This window comes from Heterodontus francisci, chromosome 30, assembly GCF_036365525.1.
Source record: "Heterodontus francisci isolate sHetFra1 chromosome 30, sHetFra1.hap1, whole genome shotgun sequence".
In the NCBI taxonomy this organism is placed as follows: Eukaryota; Metazoa; Chordata; class Chondrichthyes; order Heterodontiformes; family Heterodontidae; genus Heterodontus; species Heterodontus francisci.
The window spans coordinates 34474096-34486640 of NC_090400.1; the positions used below are offsets into that span (position 1 = coordinate 34474096).

The 12545-nt window shown below is 46.6% G+C and overlaps 1 protein-coding gene across 9 annotated transcripts in view; it reads right to left on the bottom strand.

Annotated features, from left to right (window-relative positions):
* Positions 1-12545, bottom strand: part of LOC137346674 (protein-tyrosine sulfotransferase 1-like) — a 128130-nt gene that overhangs the window by 50580 nt on the left and 65005 nt on the right. Inside the window, exons 5-6 of one of the 9 annotated variants that reach the window (XM_068010346.1) lie at positions 3458-3514; positions 461-620 (exon numbers count right to left, since the gene is read on the bottom strand). The exons of 7 other annotated variants lie outside the window; for them this stretch is intronic. In XM_068010346.1, the coding sequence (XP_067866447.1) occupies positions 461-620; positions 3458-3514 (217 nt within the window). The remainder of the gene's footprint in view (positions 1-460; positions 621-3457; positions 3515-12545) is intronic. One more of the 9 variants, XM_068010347.1, reaches the window with a different exon arrangement.

A 12545-nucleotide genomic window follows, 5' to 3' on the forward strand; every position in this document is an offset into this window, starting at 1 on the left:
TCACGGTGTGCATGTTCTGCAGCGGTTTCCTGTAGTCTGCCCCGAGGTCTTCATCTGAGCCCCCACAACAGAACTGGTGTGAGACCTCGTCCTCCGGGGAGTTCAGCTGATCTATCCCCCTGACCTGGCTGCAGCCCGCTCATGCCCATTGACTCAGCACGTGCAGATCCCAACTCTAAACTAGCCCTTACTGCGCCTGTATCTGAGTTGGTGGTTGCGTTGTTGGGTTGAATGATGGTGCCTCCTCATCCAGGCTCTCTTCCTCCTCTTGTTTCTCGACTTGCTTGTGGAGGGGCTGAGCAGCTGGCAGTTCCCACTATCTGAAAGCACAAGAGAATGAGAGAGGGAGAAGGGGAGGAAATGAGGTGTACAGTCACTCCATTTGCAGTTTCCATTTCATGGCACCTTTCAGGATGAGGGTTAGGAGTTAGTTCAGAAGGTGCATAAGGCATCAAAATACCGTCACCCAGGATGGCCTCCATTGCACCAGATGCCACTGGCTCTGTAACACTACTGCCCATGATTCGAAGGACCATCTCCTCCAGGTCGCTGAAGGGATATATATGTCCTGGTCCTCCCCAGATCCTCTGGCCTTCCATCCTGTTGAGTACCATCTTCTCCTGCAAGAGAGAAGGCAGAATGTCACTGACCGTGAGTAAGTGTGTTTGGATGATGCCTGCAATAGCTGAATAGCTGGAGGTACATGGAGGCAGTGAGGTGTATTCGCGGCTGGTATGTTTCATGTGGATGAGGTATACTGTCTGAATATTACTGGTGAGTCCTGAACGTGGGTTGGTGCTTGGTGAGTGATGGGGGTATGGCACATTGAACAGTGGGAGAGGTGTGTGCTGTGGTGGCTGCGAGATATGATGTGCTGATGCATTCACTCCCTTGGATTATTTGAGTGAAGTCATTAAACTTCTTTTTTCACTGCTGCCAGGTTCCTGGTGCTACATTTTGGGTATTGACTACCCTCATGATATGCTCCCACTCCCTTCTCACTGTCAGTCTAGACGGTTTCTTGCGTGCCGCTGGAAACATGGCCTCTCTCCTGGCTTCAACCTCCTGGTAAAGTATGTCAAGGGTGGTGTCACTGAATCTGGTTGTCCTCTCCTTCCCTTGCTGTGACATAGCTTCTCTGAGAGTCATTAAAAACAATTATCCAGCAGCCTGTAGTGCGTTGCTGCAATTTCCCTTTCATAGAGACTGCATCTTTAAATAGGGGAGGCTGTCTGGAACACGTGCTTTCTAACAAACACTACTCTGCCCCCGGAATGTGCAGATAATACCTGCGCCAAAACAGACACTGGGGTTGTGTGGGAGCTGCACCTTTCCACACCACAATCATGGAAATGAGGTGGGTAGACCCATTTCCTGTCCTGCCAGTGGGTGTAGGCACTTTGCAAATCAATGGCGCTACACCTGAAAATTGGGGTGATTGAATTGGGTTGACCTCTTCCTCCAGGACCGTGTTGCTTTCAGAATGATACATGTTTAAAAGAAAAGTGAAAGTGGTGCTGACATAGCTCTGATGTTCCTCCCTCCTTGAAGGTAGGAATTTTTCTGCCATTCAGTGGCTCCTGCAGAATTTCCCAGAGATTGTAAACTCAACTTTTTTCAACATTTGCCCTACTCAGATGGATGTTTTCACCATCCTTTTCTATTTTCCCCTTTCTGACTCTGAGGGTCGGCCCTTAGTTTCTTGTCCACAATGAATGAGGCTCTACATTGAGTAATCTGATATATTTCCCTATCTCTAAACTTCTTAATCTTCTTGGACATCTACTTCTGCCCTGATCTTTTCAGTGAGAACTGCCATCCCAATATCAGCCATCTAATCTTTGCTATTCCCCTTTTTCATTTTGAACTACGAACATACATACGAACATACGAATTAGGAGCAGGAGTAGGCCACTCGCCCCTCGAGCCTGCTCCACCATTCAACAAGACCATGGCTGATCTGATTGCAACCTCAACTCCACATTTCCGCCTATACCCAATAACCTTCCACCCCCTTGCTTATCAAGAATCTGTCTAGGTCTGCATTAAAAATATTCAAAGACTCTGCTTACACCGCCTTTTGAGGAAGAGAGTGGCAAAGACTCAGGACCCTCAGAGAAAAAAATTCTCCTCATCTCTGTCTTAAATGAGCAACCCCTTATTTTTAAACAATGAACCCTAGTTCTAGATTCTCCAACAAGGGGAAATCACCTTGTCACATTCACCCTACCAAGACCCCTCAGGATCTTAGATGTTTCAATTAAGTCACCTCTTACTCGTCTCAACTCCAGCAGATACAAGCCTAGCCTGTCCAACCTTTCCTCACAAGACAACCCGCCCATTTCAGGTATTAATCTAGTAAATCTCTGTGCTGCTTCCAACGCATTTACGTCCTTCCTTAAATAAGGAGACCAACACTGTACACTGTATTCCAGATGTGGTTTTACCAATGCCCTATATAACCGAAGCATAACCTCCCTACGTTTGTATTCAATTCCCCTCGCAATAAACGATAACATTCTATTAGCTTTCCTAATTACGTGCTGTAGCTGCATACTAACTTTTTGCAATTCATGCACTAGGACACCCAGATTCCCTCTGTACCTCAGAGCTCTGCAATCTCTCACCATTTAGATAATGTGCTTCTTTTTTATTCTAGCTAACTCTGAACTTGTGGTTCTTCATTCCGATTTCGTTATCATCTAATTTGCTGACAAGGGACCTGTGCTGTATGGTGGAAAAAGTCCTACTGGCCAAGGACTGATGTCAAAATTATGGTCCCTCCTCTTCCCATCTCCCCCTGAGCCATGACCCCACTACTGAACACCAAACTATCATTTTCCAGACTATCATTCATCTCATCTATTCTTCAGAACTCACCTCCCCCCTCCCATGCCTTCAATCTAAATTTTTAACTCCATATAGCCAGTTTTTAATCTATTCCAAAATCCAGAAGCAGAATTGTGCCAGCAGATCCATTGTTTCAGCTTGCTGTGTCCTGTTAAACTAGTTGCCACTTATCTTAATCCTTATCCAGTCTTTCCCCACCTCCATCCATTTATTTTAATGTTCTCCATCTTGGATGATTTAGATTTTTTAGCCATAACCATTATTTTATTTTACCATGGTAGTACATTCCTGTATAACTTTATTCCATAGTATTATCATCGGGAGGCCCTCTACTTCTGCCGTAACCATTTACTGCCACCATCCTCCTTCACCTAGCTGAACTTATTCATGTCCTGAACGTTTTCTCTCTACTCCACTCACTTCCTTCAGATAACCAGCATCATTATGAGAACATGCAGTCTCAGTTGTGCCTATCTTTTTGTAGGATAGCGCTTTCTTTCAAACCAAATCAGGCTTCCATTGTCACACTGATGACTGTGTTGGGGCTGCTTTGTGCTTTCATTTTCATTTGAAGAATTTCAAAAAGTTTCAAATTTCCATCCCGTACCTTTTTGTGGAACATCTTTGACTCTTCCTTTCCTTTCCTGGACTTCTCTTTCTCAATCTAAAATGACAAAGATTAGAGTTCAGAACGACAACTTATATTTATTACAATGTAAAGAAATGTTTCAAATGCTGAGCCTGAAAGAGAGGTGACTGAAAGCTTGGCCCAAGATAGTTTGTGGAGGTTATGAAAAGGACACAGCAAATTTTAAGTAGGGGGCTCCAGCAAGAGGTTGAAATCTCTGCACATAATGATAGGCAAAGGGATCTACAGAATCTGAGAGTCAGAGTGCTGGAACCTTTTAGAGGGGAGGTAGAGTAGGACAAAGCCATGAACTAATCGTAGAAGAAGGTAACAATTTCTGGCAGTTGGAGATCCAATGTAGGTCAAGATGGGGTGATGGGTGGGTGAGACAGACACATGCTGTAGGGTTTTGAACAAATTGAGATTATGAATAGTGGAGAATCGGAGGCCAGCAAGACGAGCTCTAAACTAGTTGACAAAATCAACTGTGAATGGCTGCGATATGGGCAAAAGTAGGAAATGTTGAACACGTAGAAGTAAGTAGTCCTGATGATAGGTAGGATGCAGGGTTTAAAGCTCAGATTAGGGTAGAATAGGATGCTGAGATTGTGAATGGTTTGTGTCAATTTGAGTATATGACCAAGAAGGGGGTTGGAGTCAGTGGTGAGCAAGTACAGTTTGGCAGGACTCAAGGACAAAGGATTCAGTCTTCTCCTTGTTGAGTAACTTCTGACTCATCAAAGACATAATTGCAGACAGGTGTTCTACAACCAGGAGTCAAGGGGTTGACAGAAATGGTGGAGAGATGGCGCTAGTTATCATCAATATACATGTGAAAGTTGACCCCATGTCTGAAGGTTATATTGCTCAGGGGCAGCATATTAATAAGAAAGAGGAAGGGCCATAAATAGATACTTTGGAAAATCCAGAGTTGACAAAACAAAGGAAGGAAGAGAACCCATTGCTCAAGACACATTGGCTGCATTTGGAAAAGTAGAGACACGCAAAGAGTAGCCTCACGCAGCTGAATGAGGGAAGCGAAAGAAAGACTTGCATTTGTACAGCTCATTTCACAATATCAGGATGTCCCGAAGTGTTTTACAGCTAATTAAGACCTGTCTGAAATATATGCATTGTTGCAAAGTAGGAAAATAATGTAGAGAAGGGGATCGGATGGTCAACTGTATGGAATGCTCCAGAAAAGAAGAAAATGTGGAAGGATAATCTACCACAGTTAAAAATGATTTGTGTCGTCATTTTAACCAGGCTGTTTTGGTGCTGTGGGAAAATGCAAGCTGGACTAGAGGGGTGTGAACAAGGAGTTTTCAGAGATGTTGGGAGACAACACTTCCAAGAACTTTAGAGAGAGGAAAAGGAGGTTGGAGATGTAGCTGTAGTCACATGGGTGCATGGTAGCATGGGGGTACAGTAGCATTGTGGTTATGTTACTGGGCTAGTAATCCATAGGCCTGGACTAATATTCAGAAGACACAAGTTCAAATCCCGTCATGGCAGCTAGGAAACTTAAATTCAGTTAATTAAATAAATCTGGAATAAGAAGTTATCAGTAATACTGACCATGAAACTACCGAATTGTTGTGAAAACCCATCTGGTTCACTAATGTCCTTAAGGGAAGGAAATCTGCTGTCCTTACTAGTATGGCCTATAAGCGACTTCAGACCCACAGCAATGTGGTTGACTCTTAACTGCTGTCTGAACTGGCCTAGCAAGCCACTCAGTTGTATTCAAGAAAGCAACTCACCACTTTCTTGAGGGAAATTAAGGATGGGCAATAAATTTATCCTGTGAATGAATAAAAAAAAGATATGGAGGAGCTGGGTCAAGGGTGAGCTTTTTTGATGGCGGGGGTATGGTGGACACCATACAGCTAAGCATGTCTATTACTGTACTAACTTTTCAATTGGAACTCTGTTCTAATTGCACTTTCCTGTTCTTTCCCCACATGGTTAGAAAATTCTTCCTTTTCAAATACTTTTTCAATTCCATTCTAATTGATAAAAGGCTGGATTTTACCAGCTCCCCCCAACATTGGGGTTTGTGGAAGGGGGTCCCAGAAAATACCTCCGGGACAGGCCCGCCACGGGTTTCAACGCTGGGAAGGCACCGCCCCATTTTACTGGCAGTGGTGGGGCCTCAGAGCAGCACCACCCCCCCACCGCTCGGCGACGGCAACTTAAGTTAAATAAATTTTAATTAATGCCTATTTACTTACCTTGTCGCGATGGCCGTCCCACGCCGATATTCCGGCCGGTTGCTGGAACACCTGCGCCTTCGGATCTCCATTTGGAGATCGAGGCATCAGACTGATGGGGAGGCTGGAGGAGTGAAGTTTTCAGGGCGGCGGGGGGGGGGGGTGGGTTGGGGGAAAGTGGGGAAAACTCTTGCTATTGGTTGAGGGGATGGTGGGAAGGGGTTGAAGGTCAAAGTTACTAAAGTTCGTGGGGGACATTTGGGATCGGAAGAAAGGTTTTTTTGGGGGAAGAGGTCAGTTAATAAACTGATTAGTCATTGGGGGAGTGGAAGAGGGGATTGGAACTTGGAAAAAAATTTTAATATTAATTTTTGAGAAACTCTGCTTTTAAAAATTTAAATGCCTCGGAAGGGCCTGAAGTCCTTTAAAAATGGTGCCGGACGCTGTTACCGGGGGCAGAGTGCCCACCCCCTCTACATCATCGGGGCGGGCATCCGCCCCCTCCATGTAGATGAGCAGCGGCGCACATCTCGCATGTCTCGGTGGTGAGCTGTAAAAATCCAGCCCATAGTCTCTGCCTCAAAAGCTATGTGATAAAACATTCCCATATATTACAAGTGAAAGAAATGCTTTCATTCTTCTAGTGATAATTGTGTTTTTATGTCCCATTACTAATTAGTCAACTAGTGGAAACAATTTTTTACTCGTGTCAGTTTAGCTCAGTTTAGCACATAAACTCAGCTGATACACCCATGCAATACTGAGGGAATGCTGCAAAGTCTGCTTGTTCAGACACTACTCAAAAGGAGGACAGTGATCCCTGCTGGTGTCCTGGCCAATATTCATTCCTTAAGCATCATCATCAAAGCAGGTTTAAGTTATCTTATATTCTCCTAACTGTGAGGCCATGCTATGTACGAAATGGCTCCCAGGTTAACTATATGATAATGTCACTTCAAAAGTAATCCATTGATTATAGGGCACATTGAAGTGTCCTAAGAATGTGAAATGACTCTATAAATGCAAGCCTTTCTTCTACTACAATAACCCTCAAAACCTTTCATAATTTTGAAAACCTCAATTGGATGATTGGATCATCAGAGAACCTTCTCTATTCCAGCAAAGAAGACCTTGATTATTTTTTATTTGCTTCATAAACATAAACTTTCAATCTGGTATCATTCTAGTTTATCCACACTGTATCATTACATGGCTGTAATATTCTTCCTATAAGGGGTGCCCCTAATTGCATCCAATACTCCAACTATGCCCTAAACAATATCTTGTATAAATTCAAAATCACTTCCTTGCTTTTATATTTAATACTGGTCACATGGAGATCCACACTAGGAGTAGTCTGATTAATCTTCTCTCTCATGCAGGTCAAAGACAAAAGCAGACAGCTCCAAAGACAGGGGACAGCCGTCCACCTCTGAAGCAGAGGAGGGAGTCTCAGAGAGTGTACCATCACATCATCCCCCGCACCCTCCACCTGTGCAGATGCTCTCATATCAGTGGGTATATGCTCGTGAGTAGATTTAGGATCATAACCTGATGTGCACAGCACAGATGCGACTGAGCAGCTGAGAGAGACTGACAGCTGAGGCCACTGACACTCGGAGGACTGTGGGAGGTCAGGGTGATACTGAGCCTCAGTCGACAGCAAAGCAGTAGATGCTGGGGCTATAGCATGAGGTGCGGAAACATCTGGCAGAGCTTGCAGAGGCTATGCGCATCCTGGCATGGACGATGGAGGAGTCCATGCAGGTTGAGTGCCAACATGTCTCTGACGTGCACGCGCTTCACTTTCTCCATTAAGAGATTGGCGACCCTCATGGGGAGCCATATCCAACAGACCACTCAGAGGATGCTGGAGATACATGCAGGCCTGCATGGCATCGTCAACTGCATAAGCTTTGTGCAGCAATGGCTGTCACACTGCCAGGTTCTTGGACTCCTCAGGCGAGCAGGGAGGTACAAGTGTGCATTGAAAGGAAGAAGGAACTTCCTGATGCAACTGGGAGCTCCTCTCCAGGTGCTCCTGGTGTGGACAGCATCTTCTCAGCCCCTCTGTCAGTGACACCAGTGCCGCACTTAGCCATGATGACAGAGGATGCTCCTGCACTTGTGCAGGAGGCCCTCAATGTGCCGGGTCCCTCCAGGCCTCAGGCAGCCAAAGGACAACCATCAAGGCCATCCAAAGCCATGGTGCAGCAAGGTGAGCAGCCTGCCTCCACCTCAGCCAACAGCACAGGGGGAGCACAACGTAGAAGTACATGTAAGAGGTTTAAGAAGAGCACCTAGCTGCACGTGGGATTCACGGGTTAATATTTTGTTAAAACATGCTGTTTGCAGTTTTTTTCCTCTCCAATAATTGTGGAAATTGACAAGGCAAGAGTTATCCTTCCATTTCTTGCAGGCGCCAGGACTTGAGGAGTACCCTGGCTCCATCAAAGAGTGTGATGGGTGGGACCATACTGCATGAGGTTGATGTATTCCCCATGCTGCAGTCTAAAGTCTTGCTGGTTGTAGATAAATGTTAAGGTCAATAAAGGAAGCAGCAACAGAGCAGCAGAATGCTAAAGCTTTATTGCATTGCATGGTTTTGTCCGTAAGGATCATCTGAAACGTTCCTGTATTAGCACGTCCCGAGCCTCCCTTATGCACGTCTCATGGTACCTTGCCTGTAGTGCCTGGGGTTCTACAGCATCCAGCCCCTGGTCATCATTTTCCTCCACTTCCTCATCATCGGAGGAGGCACCATGCTCCACGATACCCTCATTGTTTTAGGGTGGCACAGTGGTTAGCACCGCAGCCTCACAGCTCCAGGGTCCCGGGTTCAATTCTGGGTACTGCCTGTGCGGAGTTTGCAAGTTCTCCCTGTGAACGTGTGGGTTTTCGCCGGGTGCTCCGGGTTTCCTCCCACAGCCAAAGACTTGCAGGTGATAGGTAAATTGGCCATTGTAAAATTGCCCCGAGTGTAGGTTGGTGGTAGGGAATATGGGATTACTGTAGGGTTAGTATAAATGGGTGGTTCTTGGTCGGCACAGACTCGGTGGGCCAAAGGGCCTGTTTCAGTGCTGTATCTCTAAATAAAAATATCCTTTCTCCTCTGTAGCGCCAGGTTGAGCTGAGCACATCACACTATGGTGATATGCGATTGCTGGGCATACTGAAGGACTCCACTGCATCTATCTAGGCATCTGAACTGCATTTTCAGAAGGCCTATGGCCTACTAGATGGTCACTCGAGTTGCCCCATGGCAGGTGTTGTACCTCTTTCTCTGAATCAGTGCTTCGGTTCCTCACAGGTGTCAGTAGTTAAGTCTTCATTGGGTAGCCCTTTTCGCCTAATATCCATTCTTGAAGGAGCATGGGGAGAGTAAAAAGCTCTGGGACCTGGGACTGCCTAAGTATGTATGTGTCATGGCTGTTTCCTGGGAACTGTGCACACACTAGCAGGAATTACTTGCGGTGGTCGCAGACCAGTTGTACATTCAGCAAGTGGAAGCCCTTCCTGTTGATGAAGGCTGCAGCCTGATCAGCGGGAGCCTTGATGGCCACATGCATGCAGTCAATGACACCCTGCACCTCAGGGAATCCAGCAATGGCTCCAAACCCTGTGGCCCTCCCAACCTGACTGACCGGATCAGTACAAAAGCGCAAGTATTGGCTGACTCTCTTGAAGCTGGCACTGGCGACCATCTTGAGGCAGTGATGAGCCGCAGATTGGGAGATCCCACACATATCTCCATTGGATCCCTGGAATTATCCTGAGGCATAGAAATTTAGCGCCACGGTGTCCTTCTGCACCACTGATATTGGGTGGCCATCACTTCCCATGGGGCTCCGCTCGTCCTCCATCATGGCACACAGCTCTGTGATTGCGTCCCTGGAGAGGTGCAGTCTTTGGCAACACTGCTGCTCCAAAATTGAAGGTAGCTGAGCCTCGGAAAGCAGACCCTTTATGGACCCTTTCTGCACAGGAGGTTGGTTTCATGCCCCTCTGAGCCCTCCTCCTGCATGTTCCCACCCGCCTCCCCACCACACCGAGGCTCTGCTCCTGTTGTACTTTAGGTCGCTGATGTCCCACTGCCTATGCCTGCAGCTCTCTCCCTCTCTGATGCTCCTCCACACTGGAGGTCCCAAATGAGGCCCATGACAGGCAGATGCACAGTTTCCTGGCCTCTTAACTCACCACCCCCCTCTGGCCACTTTAACCACACAAGTGCCAGCTCCGAGATGGAACTCTGGCGGTATACTCCGCAGCACTGGCAACCTTTTCCCTGCTCCCGACTGACAGTGCCAATGCCCATACTATTCCAGTCTCCCTGCCAAGCTAGCATTCACAATGGCTGCCGTCTGCAGCCAGCACTAATTTCCCAACAGCTCACCACCTCGTTATATCTGACAAGGCTCTGAAGCACCATGGTTCCCATCCACACTTTGAAAAATTAGTAAACCCCAGTAAAAATGAAGTTAATTTGCCTGCTTAACAGACTTAATTACCTTCCCTCGGCATGCGAGGTCCTCCCACTATGCCAGCCGCCCTTCAGAATATCCAGATTCAACGTAAAGACATTGGACTACCGTCCCAACACCTTTCATTCCAATATTCCGAACCCTTCCCCTCCCATCCCATCCTCAAAGGGCTGTAAAATTCACCCATAGTCATGTAGGGAAACAACCAGATTTATTTTTACTGATGTTCGTAGAATCATAGAAAGTTTAAGGCACAGAAAGAGGCCACTTGGTCCATCATGTCTGTGCCGGCTGAAAAACAATCCACCTATTCGAATCCCACCTTCCAGCATATGCCCTACAGCTTACGGCACTGGAGGTGCATATCCAGACTCCTTTTGAATGAGTTGAGGGTTTCTGCCTCAACTACCCTTTCAGGCAGTGACTTCCAGACAATCACCACCCTCTTAGCAAAAAGGTTTTTCCTCATCTCCCCTCCAATTTTTCTACCAATCACTTTAAACCTATGCCCCCACGTCACTGACCTCTCTGCTAAGGCGAATAGACCCCTTCACCTCCACTCTATCCAGGCCCCTCAAAATTTTGTATATTTCAATCAGATCTCCCCTCAACCTTCTCTGTTGCAAGGAGAACAACCCCAACCTATCCAATCTCTCCTCATAGCTGCATTTTTCCAGTCCTGGCAACATCCTCGTAAATCTCCTCTGTACCCTCTCTACTGCAATTACATCCTTTCTGTAATGAGGTGACCAGAACTGCACACAGTACTCAAGTTGTGGCCTAATCAATGAGTTATACAGTTCCAGCATAACCTCCCTGCTCTTATATTCTGTACCTTGGCTAATAAAGGAAATGATTCCATATGCCTTCTTAACCACCTGTCCTGCTACCTTCACTCCAAGGTCCCTTACTTCTTCTACACTTCTCTGTATTTTCCCATTAATCGTGTATGCCTTGTTTAACCTCCCCAAATGCATCACCTCACATTTCTCCCAGTTGGTTGACAGATCAATGTTGGATGAAAGATAAATGTCAGTGGTGAGTCAGAAGTTGGTGGGTTCAATTTCCACTCCAGAGGGCTGGGGGACCCCGGCATTGGCACCAAATGGGGGTCCTGAACCCACACTTGCTGGGAGTCAGACTGGGGGAGCTGTAAGCTACCTATGAACTTGCCTCCAATTAACAACAGCGGGCCGGCTCCTGATTCTGCCTGCCCAAGCACAGGGCTGGCAGCTCTAGGGCCTTGGCTGCCTCACCAAGGGAGCTGGGTGCTGCTGAGGCAGCCAGGAGAATGAGAGGGGCCATCAAAATGGAGGGACCCTTGGAAGCATAAAAATAGTTAAATATTTCAGAGGGGCCTTGCAGGCAGGCTCCTCCAATTGGAGGGGCAACCCCTCCAGTGGCAGCGTTTGGGCCATGGGTGTGACCATTGTCTCTGGCGGCCCATTCTTTGGGGATTGGAGCCTCTGGCTCCAATGGCTCCCCTGACTGCCGTAGGGAGGCCACCTCCATTGAGGTGCCAGTCTCTGCACGCGGTGGGGGTCTGCTCCATTGCCTGCAAAATGCTGGCGTACTCCAAATGGCCTATAATTGGAGCCTTAAATATGCAGATTAGAATCTCCATCCCAGCCCGCCCCCGGATAACTTCTACAGCAGCAGGAATGCATTGGGGAGACTTCCTGATGTGGCATCCCACTATTTTCCCAGCGCTTGACACCCCCTCCACCCCAGGGCTGGGAAAATCCTGCCCTTTAGCACAGCAAGTTCTGCACTGTCAGAGGTACCATTTTTTGGATGAGATATTAAACTGAGGCCCTATCTGCCCTCTCAGGAGGAGGTAAAAATTCCCATGACACTATTCAAAGAACAGGGGAGTTCTCCCTGGTGTACCGGACAATATTTGTCCCTCTGCCAGCAATGAAATAAATGACCAGATTATTTGTTTTAGGTGGTGGTTGGGAAATAAATGTTGGCCAAGACACAACAACAACAACGTGTAATTATGTAGTACAAACCTCAATCTCTACACCACCATACAAGGCCAAATTTTATTCAGATATGCGGAAAACCTGAATGCAATTACAGGAGGTAACCATACTCCCCAGCAAATATACAAAAGACCTTTAACTAACGCTCCGTTAAATATATTGGAATAAATATTCAGAAATAAATCATTTCAAACAGAGCTCTGGCAGTAAACACCTTTATTTCTGCCACTTAATAATTTAGTGCATCTCAACCTACACGAGTGGTAAAACAGTCAACAGGACAGTGATGAGCAGTTAAGTACTTAAACAAGCCAGAAATGAGGCCCATGACCTTTTATAAATCACTGCTCAGTAATAAAAGTTGCAGAACTGACAAAAATAGAAT